Source organism: Prionailurus bengalensis, chromosome C2, assembly GCF_016509475.1.
Source record: "Prionailurus bengalensis isolate Pbe53 chromosome C2, Fcat_Pben_1.1_paternal_pri, whole genome shotgun sequence".
NCBI lineage: Eukaryota > Metazoa > Chordata > Mammalia > Carnivora > Felidae > Prionailurus > Prionailurus bengalensis.
Window position 1 is genome coordinate 153059724 of NC_057350.1, and position 24473 is coordinate 153084196.

Below are 24473 nucleotides of genomic sequence, written 5' to 3' on the forward strand. Positions count from 1 at the left end.
CTGAGTTCCCCAGTCTGTGTCTCCCCTCCTTATCGTATCTACTTTCCTTTCCCAGCCTCGCTGATGATCTTTGCGTGTTTTCCTTTGGAGCCATTCCAGGAGCTCCCCTTTGAGCTCTCTCCATGGCATGGCTAACACTCCTTTCCACCTCCCCTCCCAGGTATGTCTTCACTGTCATTTATACCTTTGAAGCCTTGATAAAGATTCTGGCAAGAGGATTTTGTCTAAATGAGTTTGCTTACCTGCGAGATCCTTGGAACTGGTTGGATTTTAGCGTCATTACCCTGGCGTGAGTATTTCTCCGTGCTGATGTTTATGTTTGCATGGGGCTTCTGGGTGGCTTGCACTCTGGGGATGTTTCTTCACCTCTGTCCAGCTTCGTCATTTGGAACTTCACGGCCTGGGGTTTCCTTGCCACTAAATGTTGCTTTGGGAGTCACTTTTCAGGGTTAGTCCCATACCTTCGGGGAGAAGTCAGAGTCCTCAACTCTGAGCTGATAAATGGCCTATCAAAGTGAGTAGACACGGTTCAGCCTTGCACCTACCTGACCTGAAGATGTTTGCCTGAGTGGGTGGAGAAGATGCATGTCTGAGGAGACCGGCTGGCCAAGCCCACATGCTTGACTACTCATCCACGCATGTAGTACCCAGAATGTTCTAGATCATAATGCATCTTCTCACAGGGGCCATTCTAAATGATATTGCAATAATTAAATCTGTGTGTCAGTCTATAGGTGGACGTGCCATTAGATTTTGTGTCTATTCCGGGTCCCACTGAGGCTCTCGTTACCCCAAATTGTCCTTATTTATGCTGCATGCATTCCCAGGACCCTGTCCTTGAAGGTACTGACCGACTTCTGGTCCCACAGATACATTGGCGAAGCGATAGATCTCCGAGGGATCTCAGGCCTGCGGACATTCAGAGTTCTTAGAGCCTTAAAGACAGTTTCTGTGATCCCGGGTGAGCAGCTTTGACCACCAATGTGTTCATAGAACATATGCTGGTTTCCACAGCCTGACGTCCGTCTTTGATTTTTGCAAGAGCCCTATAAAGCGCCGGGGCATGAACTGTTGTCCCCCTGTAAAAGACAAAGGAACTGAGGCCCAGAGAGTAGAAAACACAATCCCAAGTCCTCATCACTATTAAGAGGCAAAATGTGACCTGGAGACCCGATGTCCCAATTCCTAGGCCAATGCTCTGTGCACAGTACCTGATGGCCTCACCATCAACAAATGACAAGGTCATGTCCTCATTTTTGTGTTCCTGTTGTGGGCTTCAGACAAGCCTCCAGTTGGAGGCCCTCATTTACATCCTAAACCAAAGGTGTAAACTTGGAAATAGGGAGGAAGGGAGCAGGCAGTCCTAGGCTCTAGTGGGTGTGTTTGCCATTTCCGTATACCTGAAAGCTTGAGCGACAGGCCTGTCTTTGGGCCCACACAGAGAAAAGGATTGGGCAATTCTTGATCACAGAGAATTCAGAAACAAAAGTAGTTCACTACACTCGTCTCCTTTGGCCTTCAAACCTCTGTTGTCACCAGTATTTCAGGGATGTGCCTCATCGTCCGCTGAGTTGGTGGAAAGGATAGTGAGTCCAGAGACCAGGCAAAGCTTAAGACAGCTTCCACCTTGTGGCCTGTTGGATTATCTCCCTTCCCTCACCCCTGAGAATCCATGCTCTTATCTGGAAAACAGAAACGCTCAAACTATGGGTGAAGTCCTTTCTACCATTCTCTGTCCGGCTCTGCAGGGAAGGATTGGAAAGTCTTTGCCAACTTCCGGTGGATAAGCTTCCTCACTTAGTGCTGCCACTTAGTGTCTCTCTCACCTAGTCTTAGCCAGGAAAACCCTGAGTGTTGTTTACAAGACCTGTCCTGTCCACACTCCGTCTCCTGTCTCACCTCTCTCCTATATCCACCTTGCATCATGTTCTAGAATCCACCTGTGGTTCCATAAATGCTCCCTGCCTTTGCTCATCTCCCAGCTCTTGGCCATGCTGCTCCTCTACCAAGAGAGCCCTTCCCCTCTTCACTCAACTAATATTCCTTCCTCGGGGCTCTGCCAAGATTTGACTTTCTCAAGGAAACCCTCTAGTCTCCCTCAACTTCCCCACACTCCACACCATCCCATCCCATCCCCACCCCAGGCTTCAGGTAGGGGTTGCCTCTGTGTGTGCCCACCTGCTCGATAATGCTATGGCACTTCCCCTCAGTTGTCAGACAACCCCACCACATGCCAGTGCCTTAGCCCCTCCTCAGCTCCTACCCCAGGGGCCAACACAGGTAGTGCTCAATGGGTTATTTGTTAACCAAAATGACAAGACAAGCATCAGTCCCAGACTTCGCCCCTCCTCAGAGTTCTTTCTGCTACCTGTGAAGCTACTCTCTCAAAGAAGCTGATTTCATTTGCCATGGCTACAAATCCTCCCTCCTGAACCTTTACTGCCGGCTGTGCTTGTCCCTGAGGCAGCTCCTTCTGATTAGGTTTTTCCCTTTCTCTCTCTGTCTCCGCCATCTCTCTCTCAACACACACACAAAGGTCCGTGTGCCCCCAGCCTCAAGCTGCCTCCCAGAAATGAAGTGAGTATAGAAAAACAGATGTCAAATTATTAGAGTCAAATTAGAAGCCTCATGTCTAGTCTAGTGCCTGAAACATAGCAGGTATTCAACAATTATTTTTAAAATTGAATTTCTACTGTCAGAAGTGTATTATATTAGCCTTATGATGATAAGAAATATATCACTTGGGTCTCAGTTGTCTCATCTTTACGATGGGACAATAATCTCTGCCTCTGTCTCAGGGCTATTGCGAGGCTTAGATGAGGAGCCGGGCTTGGAACTGCCCCAGGGTTTGTAAAGTACCTCACACTTATACATGGTGAAAGGACAGGATGGTTAAGATGCAGACATGCCAGTGTTCTGTGTGTGTGGTACGTCATCCACGTGGAAGTGTTGCTATCATCTTCCCACAGGGCTGAAGGTCATTGTGGGAGCCCTGATCCACTCGGTGAAGAAACTGGCGGATGTGACCATCCTCACCGTCTTCTGCTTGAGTGTCTTTGCCTTGGTGGGCCTGCAGCTCTTCAAGGGCAACCTCAAGAACAAGTGTGTCAAGAATTGTACCGCTCTCAATGAGACAGGCAATTACTCCTCTTATGGAAAACACGAGTGGAACTTCTGCCAAGAGGATGAAGGTCTGGTTGGCAAGGGGGGTGAAGCCCCTGCATACCTACATAGAAATATATTTTTGACTCCTCTTTCCTGCTTAAATGGTTCTCTTGAGCTATATTTTACTTTGGGATCCCCATTTTCTGTTGCCCATGCCCTATTTACAAGGAAATGAGCTATGAACCTGGGCACAAGTCATTCTGCTGGGGGAGGCTCAGACTGAAGTCACTGCTCCGCTTTTCTCTTCCAAGATGGGACTTTTCTCCTTCCGAATGTCCCAGTGTGCCCACTGAAAGCACATAGCCAAGGGAATGCATCTTGCTCAGGCAGAAGATTTGAGAAGTGTTGCCTTTACCACACAAGGCTTGAGCTAGAGGGTTCAGAAGCATATGCAAGGCTTTCATTTCTTCCTTTCTTCTGCAGATTTCTACTACAATAAGCCAGGCACTTCAGATCCCTTACTGTGTGGCAATGGATCTGATGCAGGGTGAGTGCCCAACCCATGACAAAGCACCAATGCCCAGAAGTCCTTCCTCCTTGTCATCATCATTTTCTAGACAGGGACTGGTCTTCAGATCCCAGGGAAGGTGTAGAAATGAATAAGTCATGGCTTTTGTCATCCCAGGCTCAGGGGGAGGGAGTGTATGAGTTAGCTTTTGCCATGTAACAAATAGCCCCAAGATTTCTGTGGCTTAAAACACCAGCTCAGGATTCTGCACATCAGCATGTTGAGCTGACATCAGCCTGGTGTTTTGGCATTGACTGAGTTTAATCATACATCTGCAAATAATGGACAGATTAGCAGGGGGCCAGCTAATCTAGCTGGTCTCAGCTGGGGTGGCTTCTCTGTTCCATGTGGTCTTATACCCCAGCATGGTCTTATTCTCATGGCAGAGGCAGAGTGCCAAGAGAAAGAGAGGAAGTATGCAAGGTTTCTTGGGACCTAGGTTTAGAAGAGGCACAGTGTCACTTCTACTGCATTCTGTTGGCCAAAACAAGTCACTGCCCAGTGCAAATCCAAGCGCTGGGGAGATAAACTGTACCTCTTGATCAGAGGAGCTGCAGCATCCTATTGCAAAGAGATACAGATACGGGCAGGGAAATTGGCGTGGCCATTTTGGTAATCTACCCCAGGAAGAAACTAATACTCATTAAATATGTTTTGTGTCAAATGTTTTACGTTTAATCATCACAACTCCATCACATGGGTTTCATTATCCACACATGACAGAGGAAGAAACCTGTGTATGACACTTATCCATTTCAAATTCTTACAGAGGCCAGATACATGACAACAAATGAGAGGATTAGGCTGGGTAGGAACCGAGCGATGACAGTTTGTGCCCCATCCAAAAGGGCCAGCCACCACCCAGTCCAGCTTTGGGTTGCCACGTGGAAATGTTGGTCCATTGCTTCCAGCTCTTCTAACTTTTAAAAGAGAGATAAGGAATTTAGATTTTTATGTGAAATCTCCCAACTACAAACATTGGCTACCAATTCCAAAAAATGTCTACATATTGTGGGCCAAACAAAATATTTCTGCAAGCCAAATTCAGCCTGCAAGCTGCCAGTTTGTGAGCTCTGATGCATATACATAAGGATGCTACCCTGTGAAGAAGCAGTACTGTGCTAGAGACTCCATGGGCCGGGGAAACACAGTGAGGTGATGGTGGGAGGCAGGGCAGGAGGCCAGGGAAGATTTCCTAGAGGTGGTGGTCGAGGGGAGCATTGAAGGGCAGGCAGGGTGTCTCCAGTTTGGTTGAACAAGAGATGGTTTGGATGGAGGCCATTCCAGGTGGCAGAACAGAATGTGAGACAAAGCAAGGGGCGCAGGGTCCCCTCAAGCTTGCCTGATGCTTTGGCCACTGGAGCGGGCATGAGCAGAAAGAGTTCAGGCCACAGATCAGCAAGGCTCATCTTTCCCATCTCCACAGCTGGGGATCCGAAGCCCTGAACCCAAATGACCCCACTCCCTGAAGGGCTAACAACTCCATATTGCCCATGTGGAGCTGAGGGAGACCTATATAGAGCTTTGCCTTGATCTGCTCACTAGAAAAACAATCTCAGATAGAGCTGAAGGATGGAGGTGGAGAATTTGATCAACATCAGCTCCTTGGCCTCTTTCTTCACAAATGCACTTGGCATTTGGTTCTTTGGCTCAGGGATGGGGTTGTTCTGATATCATTTGCCTTTGGCTTAAATCTAAACTGAAGGCCCCCTCAATTCCTTTTCTTGTCTGGATAATGGCATTTCTCATGGCGATGGCTCCAGAGTAGCCCAAGCTACTGTGGTAAAGTTATGGGGTTCATCCATAGCCCCCCAACCCAGCTCCAAAAAAGGCCATATGTCCTGCTGGGCAGGTCCTGGCAGGAGATAAAGGGGTGGATAGGGCTGGGAAGGCAAGAGAGGCCCGTTCAGGATGATGGGTGGAGTGAGACTTCAACAGCATCCTGTGATGACAGAACCTATGTCCTGTGCTGGGCCACAGAGAAGCCAGAGCCCCGAGCAAAGGCCCGCACTGACCAGTGGCACTGTTCTCAAAGTGGAGACCAAGTACTAGGAAACACTTCATGATTTCCAGGATTCTTTCACATATGTTCTTCTAGTCCATTCTTCTGGTCAGTGCAGGTTAAAAATAACAGGAATTTTCATCTTCATTTTATATACAATATTTATGATGCTGAAGGCACCATGCAAGAACCTTTGTACTGTGGGCTCACTTAATTCTCAGAGCAATTCGTTGTTGATGTGTAACAGCTGTAATGGGGTTTAATGGAAGACATAGACATACAGCTACCCTCAGAGTTAACAAGCAGACCTACAGATAACAGGTTGATTAGCTCCTCAGAGGGCAAAACAAAAGACTGTCTGTCTTTAAATGTGGGCCTACAGAGTCCAGGAACTTGCAAATCTCCAACCGAGATTGAAGATAGAGGGGATTAATCATAGTCAAGTTGCTGGGACCCTAATCAACTGTATGGGTCCCAGGATTATGTGTTTGCATGGATGTCTGGGATAAGGACAGCCCCTGAGACTGGTGTTGGTGGAGGCATGCTGGAGCCATAGAATCCCAAATTCCAAACAAGGAATTACTGTTTTCTCAGCAGAGTCATCCCACTGGGGCGGGTGAGAGCACCTCACATGCCTTGAGCTTAGACAGACTTCTTTACATCAATTTACTCCCTTATCGTGAGAGAGTAAAGAGTCAGTCCATCGCTGCCCCCCTCAGTACTCACGTGGTTATCTTCAATTTGGTCTTCCTTCATCAGTCAGTCTTCATAGGCTACTTGACAGATATACTCCTCCTTTTAAATAAATACACTGGCATCTGTATGGTTTCAGGCAGCTGACTTCCTTTTTCTGAACCTCAGCTTCCACATCTGTAAGAAAGGATTGTTAGGGTAATTAAATTATAGCATTTGTAATGCACTTAGGAGAGAGAGGGGCACATAGTAAGTGCTCAGTAAGTGGAAAGTATTGTTTTCATTATTACGTATAATTGGGGAGTGAGCTTGACTCCCCAGTGTGAGTCCTTTGACGGACAGGTTGGCAGGTGATGCCAGATGGCTCAGGTCTTAAGTCTGCATTATTGTACTAACTCTCCCTCCCCTGGTATGAACTTGCAGGGAGTTAGCCACCTTATGGGATCATGTGGAGGCAGTCAGCTGGCCTTCCCTGGCCGTACCCCTCTGCATGAAACTCTGAAGTGAAAGTATTACCATCCCCATTTAAATGTGCAAGAGAAACTGAGCCTTAAGGAGATCAAGGTCATCCAACTGATCAGAGGGAGGCCAGGTCTTGAGTTCCAATCTTTGACTTCAACGCCTATGGTCTTCCTACAGCCCAGGGCTGCCTTGCCCCCAGTAAACAGAGGGACTGTGCAATTGATGACCTTCTCTATTCTTGCTGCAGCCATTGCCCTGAAGGTTATTTCTGTCTTAAAACATCTGACAACCCAGATTTTAACTACACCAGCTTCGACTCCTTTGCTTGGGCTTTCCTGTCACTGTTCCGCCTCATGACACAGGATTCCTGGGAACGCCTCTACCAGCAGGTATTGAGCTGCATGCCCCCCTACGGACTTGGTTGGAGGCCGGGGAGTCAGAAGCATGCCTACATTTTTCTTGGAAGAGTCTGGCAATGTCGGGGGGCCCATGTACTCTGGATACAGATCTCTCTTCTTTCTCTTGAATCTGCAGACGCTGAGGGCTTCTGGGAAAATGTATATGGTCTTTTTCGTGCTGGTCATCTTTCTGGGGTCTTTCTACCTGGTCAACTTGATCTTGGCTGTGGTCACCATGGCATATGAGGAGCAGAACCAGGCCACCATTGATGAAATTGAAGCCAAGGAGAAAAAGTTCCAGGAGGCCCTCGAGATGCTCCGGAAGGAGCAGGAGGTCTGTGAGGGGTGGACGCTTTGTGAAATCTGCTGCAGGCTGAACGTTCTTGGGGAGAGGTCTGGAGAAGCCACTTACATTAAGGCTGTCATGCTACGGAACTGTAAGAACGATTTATTGTACCTCAAGCACCATCTTAGGTCAGGTTTTCTCAAAAAGGGAACTTGAATCAAGATCTTGTGCAAGTGATTTATTGAGGGGTGCCCTCAGGAAAAGGAGAAAGAAGGAAGCAGGACAGGAGATGAATTAAACTAGAAAGTGGCCTCAGCTAGAGACCACCTTCAGCCTGATCCCATGCAGAGCTCTGGGGCATGACTAGTACCGCAACGTTAGCCTCTCTTGAGACAAGGGGGCTGGCATTTTACACCCCTATGCCCGCCCCCAGCCAAATGTACAATGAAAGGAAATATTCTGCAGGATGCTGTAGCTGTGATCCATTAACAGCTAACACTCAAGCTCCTGAAGATGAGTGTACTGACCTGGTAAAAGGGATTTGGGCAGGGAATCAGCAGGACACATTACACGGTGTAAACGAAAGAGATGACCCAGAGGTGGCCCTTCCTGCCATGCCTCAATCCCACCACCACCCAGGTCCTAATCCTGACCCTCTCTGTCCTAGATGCCCTTACCTCCGTGACATCCCACGACTGAGGGGCACATTTACTCAAAGCTCAAGCACATATTGTTGGCTGCAGCTGCTGTTCTCTCTCTTCAGGTGCTGGCAGCACTGGGGATTGACGCAGCTTCTCTCCATTCCCACAATGGATCACCTTTAGCCTCCAAAACTGCCAGTGAGAGAATGCCCAGGATGAAGCCGAGGGTGTCAGAGGGCTCCACAGATGACAGCAAATCACCCCAATCTGATCCTTACAACCAACGCAGGATGGTAAGGAGCTCAAGTTCGTGTTCTAAAGATTACCCGCCTTTGCAGCCGCCACGGACAATAGGTTGGATCGGGAAGAGGTTTGTAGCAGGCAGACAGCAGGAGACTCAAGATGGGGAGGATGTTTTAGTAATCCAGACAGCACATCGACCCCCCCCCCCACCACCACACGGTGGCCTAAACTAAGAGAGGGGCATCGTGGATACGGAAAAGGGTTGGATTCTGACTTTTACTGGGGGTAGGGGACAATGAGACTGGGACTCTGGAATGTGGAAAAAGGAGAGAGGAGTCCAAAATGACTCCCAGTCTTCAGAATTGGGCAATCAGATGGGTGGTGATTCTAAGGGAGGAGCACCGGAGGAAGAAACCAGGTTTGTAGGGAAAGTGGTGAGCCCATATTGGACATGCTGACCTTGAGGTGTCCATGGACCTGTGGACAGCAAGCGTTAGCTTCCTTCTAACACTCTGATCTGCAATTCTGTTTGTGGTGCTGAAATCATTTACAAGCTTCTTTCTGACTTTTTTGCCTCAGCCCCCACAACCCAGACTCTCACCTGTTGCTGGCAAAGAAGATTACAGCCCCCATCTCTGAGATACAGTCCAGCCTCAGAATAACTTCAGAACCTCACTAGACCCTGTAACAATTCTGTCCACCACCCAAATCTTCTGCATCCCACTCCAAGATTCCCTAGCCTCACCAAGTTTCCTCCCATCACCTCTCTCTCCCTTGGAAGTCCTGTGTATGGCAAACACGTCCTTTCCAGAGGCCTAAGAGATCATAATCCCTTTGTGAAAGAGCAGTTCCCACACTAATAGTATGGAAGAAGGGATCAACTGGCTATTTGTCAGGCCTCCTGTCCCTCAGTTCCCTCTCAGTCTCTTTTCATATGCTCATCTGAAGGACATTCTACTTTTTATAATACTGTCTCTATAATCCCCAGACTTATGTGTGCATATATGTACACAGATACAGTCACATGCACACTGGCCTCAGTGATATCCACACTTCCTCATTCATCAGATTCTGTGCCCTTCCCTTCCTTGTTCTGCCTGTTTTGAGCAGCACCTGGCATGCACGGGGTACAATTCAGAAGACATTTCAAAGGGGATTTCACTAGGGCTCTGACAATCACAGGACAGACTGAATCATAGCCTCCATGGAAATGTCGATGATACTGCGAGTCGGGCTTCAACTCCCCCCATACAGTCAGCCTCACATAAATCAGCACCCGGCTGTCCAATAATTGGACACAAACACACCAGATGGACAGGTGTGCTCATCTCTCCAGCTAGGTTTACCTTCAAATGGGCAAAAGAGGAACTGTGTCTTGTTAATTCAACAATACTAGGTGCATGATGTGCACCTAGAGATGACTGATGGTCCATTTCCCAAGGACTTCCATTTGGAGGAGGCAGATATGTAAACAATTGTGTGCTAGATACTATATTAGGGAAACATACATGGTGTTTTGGGAATAGAAGAGGAAGCATCCACGCTTATGGGGGTGGAGGTGTATCAAGAAAGACTTCACGGAGGAGGAGATCATTGAGATGAATAGTAAATAGTGAGTAGGGGTTCCTCTAATAACTGAGGACTGCAGGGGAGCGGGGGAGGAGTATTTTCCAGGCCTAAAATAGAACATATATGTGCCAAAGCAGGGAAGCACCCTTTGGGTACCTCTTTAATGCTAACTAAAGGATTGAAATTCATTCAAGAGGGCATCCCCTTCCTCTTTTCCCAGGTGCGTTCCTGTGGTAAACAGACCATCAGCAGTGTTTATATAAAGTCATTTTCCAAACAGCAGCAATGGGTGAGAGGTTAGGGGTAGCAAACAACAAGGGACACAGCAGAGGTTTCAGGGAACCCCCAGGACACAAGTTGGCCTGCTTGGATGATGCGTTTTAAGACAAGTCTAGTACTTAGATTCAGAAGTCATTGGCCACCATTGGTCAAACAGGTTAATTCTGAAATATTAGTTGGTGGCCAGGGAAGCACCACCTGTCAGACATGGGACCAAAATTTTCTTCTTAGTTTGTTTCATTTGTTTGCTTACTGCCCACCTGCAAATAACTCAGCCATCCCATTTTTAACAAGAATTTGCTAATTGTACTCCTTTACTTCAAAAGTGGGAAGGATTCGTGGGGCTTTATGAGTTTCATAATCCTTGGACATATATTCTAGGCAAAGAATGCTCTGTGTATGATACCAGGATTGCAATGATAGTTGCTGAACAGTGTCGGGCTCCAAATAATCCAAAAAGGAAACTTCAGTTCTGTGGGATAGGGGGATAAGTAAGGAGGACTCTAATTGACAAAATGTCCCAACTTTAGTAGTTTAGTAAATAAGAGGAATTAAGGAAGGGGGAACATTCAGCAGTATGACAAAGTTTGGTAGCAGGTCAGCGTGTAGATGCCTACAAATAGTTCATATGGCTTAGAATAGAACTGATAACTTGTTATGGTCAGGCTCCCACAGTGGTCATGGGCACTGGCCAACCCAGCATACTCACCCTCCAGGGGCTCTAGGCCTGTGAATTAGCTCCTTTTCTCTGGCAACTGTAAGCCTCGCCATTCCCTCAGTGGAAGATTTTGATGGGAAATGTTTATTGATTTGGAGGCATGGCATTATTCTTCCAGGAAATTAGGCTGCAACTCTCCCTTCAATCTCCCCATTGTTGACTATTCAAAGTTTGCCTCAAGGGATCTTGGAAGCTCATTACATTACAAAGCTCTTGTCTCCTCCTGCACCACACAAACTCTCACATTTGTATAGGCTGGATCTAATGAATTGCAGAACCTAATTTTCAGACAATAAAGTGCACTTGTTCATTCAACAAACCATTTACCGAGCTTGTTCCAATACTGGTGTGCATAATAGTCTCCTTACGTCACAGCTTTACTTGTGGAGCAGGGAATTTAAGACAGTTTTGTCCAGTCCTATGGGCTAAGGCTGTAAATAGCTGACTCGTCTGGGTGACAAGATCGTCTTCTGACATCCTTGGCCATCGTGACCTACTTGCTGATCTTAAGCACTCTGTAATCACTCTTGGCCTTTTCCCAGGCCATGTCAAAAATATTCTTTTCTCCTGTTCTCTTCCCATGTTTACCTAGAATACCCCTTGAATCTATGTCTTAAATTTTTTTCTGGAAGTTCATGAGAATAAGGGCAGGGAAATAGGAATGGGTGGAGGAAGTGTTGAGCTCCAGATATGCCTGCAGGATGGGCTTCCAGTCTGCCTTTTTTCCTGGTCCTCTGGGGCAATGCCCAGTCTTTCCTAGGTCTCACCTCTGGGAGGCGCCGGGCGAGCCACGGCAGTGTGTTCCATTTCCGGGCCCCTTGCCTGGACGCCTCATTCCCTGATGGGGCCACAGATGATGGAGTCTTTCCTGGAGACCGTGACAGCCGTCGGGGCTCCTTGCTGCTGGGTGGGGGTGCCGGCCAGCAAGGCCCCCTCCCTAGGAGTCCGCTGCCTCAGCCCTCCCACCCTGGCTCAGGACTTGGAGAAGACGGACACTCCACATTGCCCACTGGTGAGCTTGCTCCTGGAGGCATCGAAGTCTCGGTAAGTTCGTCAATGCTCCAGATCTCTTGAGCTGCCCTCCAGGTGAGGGCCAACAAACACTGAGTGCCGCCCATGGAAGCCTCCTTTAGACAACATTGTGTCCAACATTTCCCCTCTATCCCCATTTTACAGACAGGGCAGGTGAGAGTCAGAGATACTGGATTTACCTGAGGTCAAACTGGTTTTCTGGTTTCCTCTGCAGTACAATAATACAAATTATTTTCCAGCTGATCCTCTTATTTTTTTCTGTGTTCCTCTGTCTCCACTCCCTATTACTGCTTTAGAGACAGGCCTGCCTGGTTCCTGGATGAGTATGAGAAAAAGGGAAGGTTCTTCTCTTTCTGCTTGTAGCTCTGTGCGAACTATGCTGGGTTTGGCCCATGGGACCCAGAGAAATCCTGGGAGGTGCCCTGGATAGATATTAGCAGAAGCAAAGTATCCCTTGCTTTACTCAGAGAAGCAGTAACTTGCCAAAATGTACAAATTAGGCAACAGTGACTAACTGGTGTGCACTCTTCATAGAATAATCACAGAGTGCAATGGAAAACCAGGGACTCCTCATTGGATTGAGAGCTGTGATTTAATTTGAGCTCTCCCTTTAGTTTCAGTAATGATGCTTCCAGTGTTTTTCATCTGCCCTCTCTGGCTAGCCAGGGACCCAGAGCAGTTCTCAAACAGACTTGTAGACTAACCAGGAGATGGCTCTCCTGACTTGGATAAGTCCTACAGGGTTACCTCAGCTCCATCTCTGATTGGATGCCATGTGATCCCAGCAAGAAACAGATACCACTCCAGTGGGCAATTGGGGGAGAGGTATGCACTGGGCTTTGAACTGAGAAGGGACAGTGAGGCACTTAGAGATGAGCAATGGTGGGAAGCTGTTATATGCTTAGGCTGAAGTGGTGAGGGGAAGGACCAGAACCAGAACCCAGCAAGAACTGGGAGGTCCCACAGAACTTGTGATCCAGGGGGGAGGTCAGTCACAGCGCTGCAGGGAAGAAGCCAGGTGATAGTCCCTCTCCTTCCAGACTCTGATCTTCTGTCTGTGCCTCCCATTGGCCAAGCCTGACCAGAACGAGAGAGTACAGACCACCTTCCCCAGGCACAGGGCGGGGTAGAGAAGCTGGAGAGTGGGTCTCCAAGAGCCAAGAAAGAGTCATCAACAGAGTCCAAAAGTCAAAGCCCACCTGCAGACCTCTCTTGGAGTTGCTTTAACACTCCAGAAAATAACTCATTCAGGAATTTCTCCCTAGATTATCACCTCCCTAGATATTCTGACTTGGATTCATTTTAGTTAAGTTATTCAGCTAGTGTAAGATTAACTCTTTAAGCCCTCTGTGTCACATGGATGTGGGTTTCAATCACAGGTTTGCCATTTACCAACTGAGTCACCTGTAACAAGCCCCTTAAATTCTTCAGGCCTCCAAGTCCCCCATTAAAAAGGTTTCTAAATAGCTGAAGGTTTAAATGGAATCATAAAGTGCCTGCACTGATACACATTTGCCTGAAAATAACAATAGCTATGCTAGCATCTCTTGTTGAGTCCTCATGGTTGAAAACTTTCTGAACATTCTTTATATGTATTAAAATACTTACTATCTACCTATGAACTTCACCTATGGCATGTGCTCATGCCTGCTGAATTTGGATTCTGAATGTGCAGTGCAGTGCCAGAATCAGCTTCTATGGGCCCCAGACTCCCCACATCTGGGGTAGTGTAGGACTAGAGTTAGAGCACAGAACCCAGATGGAACTTCCCCGGGAAGGCCCAAAGAGGGAAGGTTCAAAAGGGCTGTGTCAAACAACTAACACTGGAGAATCAAGACACACAAATATTCCCTCAGAAAGAAAAGGACCGTGTGGAGCTGGAACTGAGTTATATGCTGGGGAGAGAAAGGGGCCTATCAGAAGGGAGGTCAAAGAAAAACCTGTCCTGGAAGAGGAATTCTGTCTGAACACCATATGTCCAGCGCAGACGAAGTCTTGGAATGACTTCCCGACCCACCGCTCCTGCAGCTGTCACTTCCCTTTAGTAGAAACCTCAGAGACCCTTGAGGCAGCCCCATCCCCACGCTGCTGCCCAAGGACTCTGTCCTCAGGCAGGAATTAGCAGACCCTCAGGTGAGCCCAGGTTACAATGTCAGCTACAAAGCTAGACTCTGCTTGCACCCCCAACTCCATGTCCTGGTCCTCATGCCTAAGCTCTTACCCCAAGTTCAAGAAGCAGCCCCATTTCCCAAATGGGAAAGCACAGCTACAGAGGAACATAGCTTCACCAGGCAACTCACAACCACATGAGACGGGCCAATAAGAGGCTGAGTGACCCTTTTTTGCCACTGATGACTTCAGGTTGGGGGAATATCCTGATTGTTTGTGTCCCAGCAGGCATCTGATGCAGGACAGAAGAAGACTTTCTTATCGGCAGAATACCTGAATGAACCTTTCCGAGCCCAAAGGGCGATGAGTGTTGTCAGCATCATGACCTCTGTCCTTGAGGGTAAGTACTGCTCATTGGAATTTCCATCAACTGTGCTGTGATGAGTCTGCATTTGAGCAGCAGAGGGGATGCCCCAAATCTGTGTCAAATACATCACCCATCTGTGTCCTGGGATCCTAAATACTCCTCTTTCTTATGCCCTTGGTCCCATCACCCTTTATCAATGTGTTGTTTTTAAATGTGGATAATTTTTCAAAAACAATAGAATCCAATGAGTTTGCAACACCCTACTCATCTCTTGTTTAAATTAACATCAGCCTCATATGTATTCATAAAACTAAATTTTAGAAAGTGATCTGGCAGAAAGAAACCAGAGAATTTCAAGCTACCTCAGGTATGCAAAAAATTTTACAGTCCTTAATTTTCAAGTATGGTGAAATTATCCTGTCATTTTTCATGGTTGTAACTCGTATGGTTATAACTTAATTTCTGTCTCAAGCCCACATTATGCTGAGCATTGGAAGATAATTTAAGTGAATTAATCAGTCAATTTAACTAAATTCTTGTTAATTTAGGGCTCTATCAATCAAATGGGAGCCCATTCAGCCTCCTCAGGGATGTGTCTAAGTTCCAGTTGCTTCTACCAAGCCAGGGGCTGGAAGAAGGCAACAGCACTGGGTCATGGTCACCTGACACACAAGTTCCCAAAGAGCATGATTGTATCCTGTATAAGGCCTGTCTTCTTATCCGGCCTTTATTTTGCCTCAGGGCATGGAAAATATGGCCTTAGTCTTGTCCAGCCATGTGTCTCCCCTAGACAAATTTAACGTGTACTGGGCTGAAGGAGGGAGGGGGAACTTAGATGCTGGTGTGTTCCTGAGAAAGGGCTCTGTGTGCTCCCCTCCCAGCCCTGGACTGAATCCTAACTGTGGGGGAGGGCATGGCGAAACAAACAAAAAAAGATGTTTGAGGGATTTGAAAACAGAGCCAATCTATGCCTTACTTTCTAGGTGACGTGAGAGGTGGCAAGTCTTAGAAAAAGACTCACGTGCCCAGCATGGTACAGAAACTATACAGTAGAGAAGCAGGTGACCTACCTGGGTAGACAAGGCCTGAGGCAGCCTCTGAGAGTGCCCGTGGCCTGCATAGCAGGAAAGTAGCTAGGTGATGAGCTTGCCCCACTTGAGGGTTAGGGAAGGTGAGTGAGAGTCAAAGGGAGAACAGCCATCTCCGTGGCTCTCCCACCAGAGACCACATGGGAACTACAATGACTCCAGTAAAATATACTTGGCAATGACCAAGGACCAGCCCAACACTCTTCCGACCCTGAGCTCTCCAGAACTCAGATGCAACCTCAGATAGTGATGTAATAGCAGACACTGAATTAACCAAAACAAGATCCCCAGGTTGAGGACTTGTGGTATATATTGAATTCAATTACGAATTCAAGTTACTTTTCTTGCATGCATGCATTTGTGCTTTGTGAAATGTATACATATTTCAGTAACAACAGTGTGTACATTTTTCTCATATTATTTATCAAAAATCATTTGCCATTGTAATAATGTCTGTATGCCTAACATTTTTTATGGCTGCATAGAATCTAACCATGCTATGCCCATGACTTTTTGTTGGCCAGGTGGGTTGCTTGGATTCTTTTTCCTTTTTGCTCTTAGCCATCAGACAGTTAATGTTAAAACAAACAGCTTGCTTTTTCATTTATTCCCCAGAATTATCAAGCTTCCTCCTCCTCTTTTTTTTTTTTCTTCTTTCATTTGTTTACTCTTCAACAAGCATTTGACAAACACCTGCTATGTGTCTGGCATTACTCCGGTGCTGGGAATTCAGTGGTGAACAAGATAGAAGCCTGCACACGTGGAATCTACATTCTGGGGGGCGGGGTATACAGATAAACCCACACAGAGATTCAGGTGGGGATAACAGTAGGAGAAAAAAGAAAGTAAGGTAGGAGATGGAGAATAAGGGACTGCAGAGGGGCTGCTTCAGATAGGGGGATGTCGAAGGCCGTTCTCTCTAGGGAGACCAGAAATCTCAATGAAGTAAGAGAAGCCGTCTTATGAGAACCTACAGGACAGAGTTCCATGACAGGTGAAGGGCAAATGCAGTGTAGTTAACGGGAATGAGACAGGAACGAACAAAATGAATGCTCTAAACACATCCCGATTCAGGTAAGAACAAAAGAGATCTCTGAATCAATGAGAAGCAACAGAGGATAATAGTTAAGAACACAGACCCTGGAGCCTGACTGCCTCGGTTTGCATCTTGGCTCTGCCACGTTGGGTAAGCTGTGCAACTTTGGAGCTCCGTTAACTTCTCTGTGCTTCCGGTGCCTAACCTGTAGAAGAGTGAATATGTGTTTATCTTCTAGGGTTTTGTGAGGATTAAGTGGGTTAGCATAAGTAAAGTGCTTAGATCCATGACTGGCATTTGGTAAATATTCAGCAGATGTTGGCTATTCTTTTTCTTTTCTAATATTTATTTATTTATTTATTTATTTATTTATTGGGCGGGGGGGGGGGGGGTGGCAGAGAGAGAGAGAGGAAGAGAAAGAATCCCAAGCACGCTCCACGCTTTCAGCTCAGTCTCACAAATCGTAAGATCATGACCTGAGCTGAAATCAAGGGTCAGACGCTTAACTGACTCAGCCACCCAGGTGCCCCAGACGTTGGCCATTCTTATTTGCTCGGTTGTAAATAAGGGCAGAGGTGTGTCTGTTTTGCTCACAGCTGGATTTCCAGTACCTGAAAGGACAGTGTGTGGCATATAGTAGGCATTCAACAAACAGTTGTTGGTGGATGAGAGTGACGTTTGGGGGTGGTGCTCATTGCAATGACCTGAACTGATAAACAGGAAGAGGATAAGGAATGGTCAGATATCCTGAGGTAGGACGCACTTCCCCTCAAGAAAGGTGCTGTGAGAATAGACTAGGAAAAGCAGGAGACACACGGACATCTTTAAGAGAATCTGGGTACAGACAACCTTAGATTAGGGCAAAGAGGTCAAGGTTGCTTGAGCATAGGGCAGATGACCTGTGATCGTCTCTGGTCTGACATTATAACCACTGCACTCACGGAATACAGGAGGGATGCATGGGGCTGTCAAGGGTTGTGACGAGGTACACAGAAGCCACCTCTTTGGGAATGATCGTGCCCGGGGAAGTTTGACCCAAGCCAATAAGAACTTGGCAGTTCCCTGAGCTCAGGGCACGTGAACCATCTTTGTTTGACACACCAGCAAGCACTTGACAGTTGTCCAGACCAGAAGACCAGAAGCAGGAGCACAGTGTGAGCACAACACAGTCTCTGCCCTCGTGCTGAGTGGGAGAGAGGGACGTGGAACAAATTCTTACCAGGCTGCTGAGTGTCTTGAAGGGGAAGTGTAGGATGCTAAAGGAAATACGGTAAGTTTAGCCTGGGGTTAGGGGAGTATTCCAAGCAGAAAGGACGGCAAAATCTCCGAAGCAGAAGACAGCATAATATCTGAAGAAATGAAAAGGCCTGATGTGGCAGGAACACAGAGAGCGAGGAAGAGAGGGGCTCAAAATAAGGCTAGCGAGATGGACTAGGGCCAGACCCGCAGAATTTCCTACACCAAATTAAGGATTTTGGACTTCATCCTAAAAGCAGTGAGGTGCCATTAAAGGATTGGAGGCAAGGGAGCTACATTTGCATTTTATAAAGGTTACTCTGAATACGTGTAGAGAATGGAATTAAGAGGGGAAGAGTGTTGGCAAGGAAACCAGTGGGGAGGAAACCAGCTGAGAGATGGCAGGGCCTGGACTCTGAGTGGTGGCAGTGGGGGTGATAGGGAAAGGGAGGACTTAAGAGCTAAGAGATGTAGGATCCAGGACTTGGTGGTTTGCACGGTTCTGGCATAAGCGACTGAAGGGATACTCATGAAGGAACGTGTTAGAGGGGTTCACTGGGGAAAGATGAGAGGAAAGATCATCAGTTGAGTCTGGGATATAGTGGGTTTCAGATGCCCTTGGGATATCCAGGTGGGAATGTCCAGTAGGACGTCAGAATTATAATAAATGGGTCTAGAACTTAGAAGATGAGGGTGGCCTAGAGATACAGATTTTAAAGCTGTTTGAATGTAGATAGTAATTTCGGAATGGTGCGAATGGATTAGATGACACAGGGAATTGAGTAAGAGGAGAAGGTCTGGGGCAGAGCTCTAAAGACCCTGTAACGTTTGGTCATTGAGCAGAAGAGACAGAGCCAGCAGAGGAGGCTGAGAAGGAATGCCCAGAAGTAGGAAAAGACCCAGAAGAGCCCAACACAGACCCAAGGGTCTGAATTCCTTCAGGAAGAATACAAAGGTCAAAAGGGACAATGCTACAGAAAGATCAAGTAAGATCAAGCCCAGAAAGAATCCAGGGCTTTAGTCACATGGATATCTTTGGTGATCTGAGCAAAAGAGGATTGGCAGGGTAGGGGAGGAGGCTGAAGAACGGGGGTGCAGTGGTGGAGAAGGACATATTGTATACAGACACACTTTTCAAAAGTTTGCCTGTGAAGGGGAAGAGATAGAAAATGACACCAGCGTGTAGGTAGCTTTGAAGGAAGATTTTTTTTGCTTCTTGTGTGGAGTTTTTAAAAAGCATATTTGCAGCAACGTGGATGGAACTGGAAGGGACTATGCTGAGTGAAATAAGTCAGAGAAGGACAGATATCATATGTTTTCACTCATAAGTGGATCTTGAGGAACTTAACAGAAGACCATGGGGGGGGGGTAAGGGAAGGGGAAAAATAGTTACAAACAGAGAGGGAGGGAGGCAAACCATAAGAGACTCTTAAATACAGAGAACAAACTGAGGGTGGATGGGGGGTGGGGGAGGGGGGAGAGTGGGTGATGGGCACTTGTTGGGATGAGTGCTGGCTGTTGTATGTAAGCCAATTTGGCAATGTTATATTTAAAAAGACAAAAAAATAATAATAATAAAGTTCATCTTGACCTGAATGAATAAATGAATGAATGGATGGATGGATGGATGGATGGATGAATGAATGAATAAATAAATAAATAAATAAATAAATAAATAAATAAATGCAAGTAAGCATATTTACATGCTAATGGGGAGGATCCATAAGAATGGGAAAGAATGAAGATAAAGGAAAGAGAACATTCCATCAATTCCTGGCATGGCAGGAGAGGATGCACAAGTGGAGACTGTTAACGGGAGGAGGGGCATCTCTTTAACTGTAACAGAAGGAAAGGAAGAGGTTCTTTCTGGATTAGGTTTCTGCAGGAGGTTCTTTTAGGGCAAAGAGCTGTCTGTGATCATGTCCCAAGCTTGCAAGTGCATGATTCTCTGAGACTCTGTATCCCCCCAGATAATCAAGGTCAGCAATGTTCAGGCTATTTACAAGGCTGAGGGTTTTCTTGTGCCACCTCACAGACAGGGGCTTCCTGCCGTAATGGCGCATCCTCAGGATTCCTCCCGCAACACTGCTGCCCGCGCTTCTTAGTGCCAAAATAGGTCCGGGGAAGCGCCTACTTTTGTTTCAACTAGAAATGATTGATTTTGCACCACTCCCCCCACCGCCCAGGGTATGCCAACTGCGTTAGAAAACCATGCTGTGTCAGTTTACGTATCTGTCATTTAAAGTGCCCTTTCGGAGCACTCTCCTGTACCCTGACTGACCTGTGCAGTATTTGAAAGCCTTTGCACATAACTTATGATTTGAGTTTACAGATGTTTTTTGACTTTCATCAAAAACATCAAAAATAGAGTTTGCATGTCTATTTCTGAGTTTCCTTGATGCCTTTAGTGGTTTCTGGAAGTCGAAGGACGGCACATTCTTTTTTTTTTTTAATCTGTGAAGATGTTTTTCAGTTTTTTAGATATAATTGACAAAATTGTAAGATATTTAAAGTGCACATTGTGAAGATTTGATACATGTATACATTGTGAAAGGATTTCGCTAACTAGTTAATGACCACACCCCTCACAACTCACACATTCATCTTTTTTTTGGAAGATTCCACATAGGTACATGATTCTATATAGTATCAGTATTTATCTTTCTCTGTCTGACTTAATTTCACTTGGCATAATGCCCTCAAGATTGAGGGCAGACACCAAGATTTCCTTCTTTCTCATGACTGAATAATATTTTAATGCATGGATAGGGGTGTGGGGGTGTGGGTGTGTTTCACATCTTTATCCATTCATCTCCTGATGGACACTTAGATTGTTTCTGTATCTTGGCTATTGTGAATAGTGCAGCAATAAACATCAGGGTGCAGATGTCTCTTTGAGATAGTAATTTTATTTCCTTTGGATATATACCCAGATGTGGAATTGTTGGGTCACATGGTAGTTCTATTTTAAATGTTTTGAGGAATCTCCATACTGTTTCCCAGAGTGCCTGCACCAATTTACATCCCCACCAGCAGTGCACAGGATTCCCTTTTCTCCATATCCTTGCCAGCACATATTACCTCCTGTCTTTGATGATAGCCATTCTAACAGGTGTGAGAATACGTCACTGTATTTTTAATTGCATTTCCCTGATGATTCGTGATGTGAGCATCTTTTCATGTACCTGTAAGCCATTTCCACATCTTCTTTAGAAAAATGTCTCCTCAGTTCCTCTGCCCATTTTAAAATCAGGTTATTTGGTTTTTTGCTACCAATTTGTAGGCGTTATTTACACATTTTGGCTATTAACTCCTTATCAGATATGTGATTTGCAAATATTCTCTCATTCAGTAAGTTGCCCTTTCCTTTTGTTGGTGGTTTCCTTTGCTGTGCAGAAGCTTTTTAGGTTGATGTATTCCATGTGTTTATTTTTGCTTTTGTTGACTTTGCTTTTGGTATCAAATCCAAAAAATCATTGCTAAGAATTTGCATTTCTATTTCTCAGTCTCCTTGATGCTTTTGTTGATTTCTGGAAGTAGAAGGGGAGCATATTCCTTACTCCGTTGCTCTAAATAAAATCTCTTTATCAAATTTTTATTTAGAATGCTTTTGTTTGAGTAAGCAATATGTTATATAGGATTTAAAAGATACTAAAGGGCACATTAAAAAAAAGGGGAATATTCTTCTGTCTACCCAACTCTCTTCTCCAGAAACAGTGTCCAAACCAATTGTTTTGTGTTTCCTCCCCAAAATAATTTAGTATGTTTAATCAAAAATATATAGTCTTTTTTTTTCCCCCTTGCAAATGGTAGCATATCACATATGCTATTCTGTGCCATAATTTTTTCAGTGAATATATTTTGAAAATCATCCTACATAGTACCCTTACACTTTCCGGTAACTGTTAGTATTACATTGCATAGATGGTACCGTAATTTGGTTAATCGTTCCCTTCTTGATGGGAAGTAAATTCTGCAGTCACCACATCACTTTCTACACGTACTATATAGGTTAAATGCCTTGAAGTGAAATCGCTTTGTCACAGGGGATAGGCATTGTCAGTTTTGACGGACAATGGATACTCTGCATAAATGTATCAACCCTCACCCACCCAAGCAATGGATGATAACTGCCTTTCAACCCACATCCTCCCAAACGCAATTATCAAACTGTCTTTATCTTTGCAAATCTGATCCATGAAATAATGCCCTAGTATAGCTTCGTCTTGCATTTCTCTCATTTTGAGTATTACTGGACATCTTTTTGAATATTTATAAACCATTTGAATTTTCTCTTTAGAAACTGCCTAATCATTTTTCTGCTAGGTTGATCTTTTCCTCATTGATTTTTAAGAGTTCTTACATATTAATGAAATGAGCATTTTGTCTGCGACATGAGCCACAATTATTTTTCTCAGTTATTTTTTTTTACTTTATTTGACAAAATGTTTTGAAGATTTTAAAGGCTTACAAGATTATAAGTCATTACAACAACGTGATATTGAAAATAAATAGTCTGATCTATGGAAGAGAAATGGACATGTGCATATGAAAATATATGGATATGTGGAAATAACTTATCAAAATGAAATTTCAAATCCTTTGGAAAATGAGATATTTTGCAATAAACAGTGTTGATATAAATAACAAGAGGTTGGGAAAAATAAATTGGCTCAATATCTTACTCCTTATTCAAAATAAACTCCAAATGCACCAAAATTTTAAGGGAGAGGTGAAACTACAAAAGAACCAGAAAGAAATGTGAGTAGGCATTTTTCACATCTTGCGATGAGAATGGCTTATGTGCAAGGCACGAGAGCAAGGAAACACAAAGAACAACGTGGATAAATGTGACTACATATAAATTTCTTATCCACCTATGTGAAAATAAAACAGCAAAATTTGGGAGGATACATTTATTTCTATGAATTCATTTCTTTTGAAAAAATGTATATAGCAAAAAAATTCAAGTACTCCAAATACACATACGATGAAAACTTCTTTCCCACTAAAGATCCTTCCTGCTCCCCAGTATTCCAGTATTTCAGTGTACTCCCCCAGTTTCTCTTATATCCTTCACGCCATATTCTATGCATTTATACTCATGCACGCGTCACATATATATAAGGTTTTTTTTACATCATCATAAATAAATCTGCCTCATCATTTTTCATAATGGACTTTATCAATTGTTTCTGTTATTACTATTACTATTATTATTATTATCATTATTACTATTATAAATAATGAACATCATCTTTCCTTGCCATGTGGGCTGGTGTATCTGTAGAGTGCATAACTTACAGGTACATTTATAGATAGATCTAAAGCTATGCAGTTGCCTTCTGTAGAGGTGGCCCCAGGTGCACATCTACATGGAGATTTAATGGAAGCAGCTAGAGATGAGCCTGGTGCTTAGGGGAAAAAAAAATCAGTAACTCAACATATAATCTGGGGGGAGATAGCATGATGATGGTTTTTTAGGGCCATGGGGCTCAATGAGATTACCTAGAGAGGGAAAAAAAGAAATATCAAGGAGAGAATGCTTGACATCTCCAACATTCAGAGGGAAGAAGAGGAAAGAGAGCACCTGAAATTGAGAAGACGCAGTCACTGATATGGGAGAAAAACCAAGAGATAATGATGTCCTGGAAGCTAGACAAGGGATTTCAAGGACCGTGTTATAACTTCTGTCAGATGCTATGAAAGGCAGAGGAAGGGGATAATTGGGAAATGATCATTTAAATGGGGAAGGGGTAGAAGCCTGATTCCAGGGGTCAAGGAGGGAACAGGAAGTGAGAAAACAGAGAAAATTAAGTGTAGAAAACTCTTACAAGGAATTTTGCTGTTGAGGGGACAGTAAATGAAGGATAACATGTGGTCCAGGGAGATCTTTTGAAAAGTGGACCTACACTTAAAGCATGCTCACGTGCTGATGGGAACAGTCCAGAGAGGGGAGAGAGGGGATGACACAAGCCTTGATCAGGTGCGCAGGTAAGAGTAGAGTGAGCTCATGTGCTGGGGGCGGGACGGGGTGCAGAACATGGCGGGGGCGGGGGGACTTATAGATTCCTTGGAGGAAGAAGAGGAAGTTCTTTTGTGAGTGATTCTTTATTCTGAGGTAAGTCAAAGGGAGCTGGTCAGCAGAAAGTGAGGACTAGATGTGGGGGAGGTTGGAGGAGAGAGGGGAAAGTGAGAAATGCTGGTCTGGAAGACTGAATGAGTGGACTGAAATGAGAAACATGGCAGAATTTCTGACAGTGGGACCAGTCAGCACGGCTGTGTAGTTTTGCTAACCAGGTTCACCTGGTTGGGTGCAGGTGGAGAGAAGTCTGCCTGTTGAGGGGAAGCGAGGAGGGGAGAAGGGCAAAGGAACTGAGGGTGTCTGCAAAGGAGTATATAGAGGAGTGGACATGAAATCTAAGCCAGGTGAATTAAGAACTAGGAGCATGACATAGGTGATGGGCAGTTAAAAAGTCCATGCTTTGGGACACCGAATGGGGACAGATATTAGACTGCACTTGCTGGACTGAAGGAGCTCAGAAAGTAGGAAATGGTCATCAGCGCAAGGTGCTGGGTTGGAGATTGCAAGTGGCAGTTATTGGTAATGACAAAATCTAGGGGATGGCCAGGGGATGGGA

At 45.3% G+C, this 24473-nt stretch overlaps 1 protein-coding gene across 3 annotated transcripts in view; it reads left to right on the forward strand.

Annotated features, from left to right (window-relative positions):
• SCN10A (sodium voltage-gated channel alpha subunit 10) overlaps window positions 1-24473 on the forward strand; it is a 93108-nt gene that overhangs the window by 24347 nt on the left and 44288 nt on the right. For 2 of the 3 annotated variants that reach the window (XM_043595720.1, XM_043595721.1), the window contains exons 4-12: window positions 161-289; window positions 870-961; window positions 2970-3161; window positions 3586-3652; window positions 7078-7219; window positions 7365-7562; window positions 8278-8448; window positions 11715-12008; window positions 14394-14505. In XM_043595720.1, the coding sequence (XP_043451655.1) occupies window positions 161-289; window positions 870-961; window positions 2970-3161; window positions 3586-3652; window positions 7078-7219; window positions 7365-7562; window positions 8278-8448; window positions 11715-12008; window positions 14394-14505 (1397 nt within the window). The remainder of the gene's footprint in view (window positions 1-160; window positions 290-869; window positions 962-2969; window positions 3162-3585; window positions 3653-7077; window positions 7220-7364; window positions 7563-8277; window positions 8449-11714; window positions 12009-14393; window positions 14506-24473) is intronic. The other variant, XM_043595722.1, reaches the window with a different exon arrangement.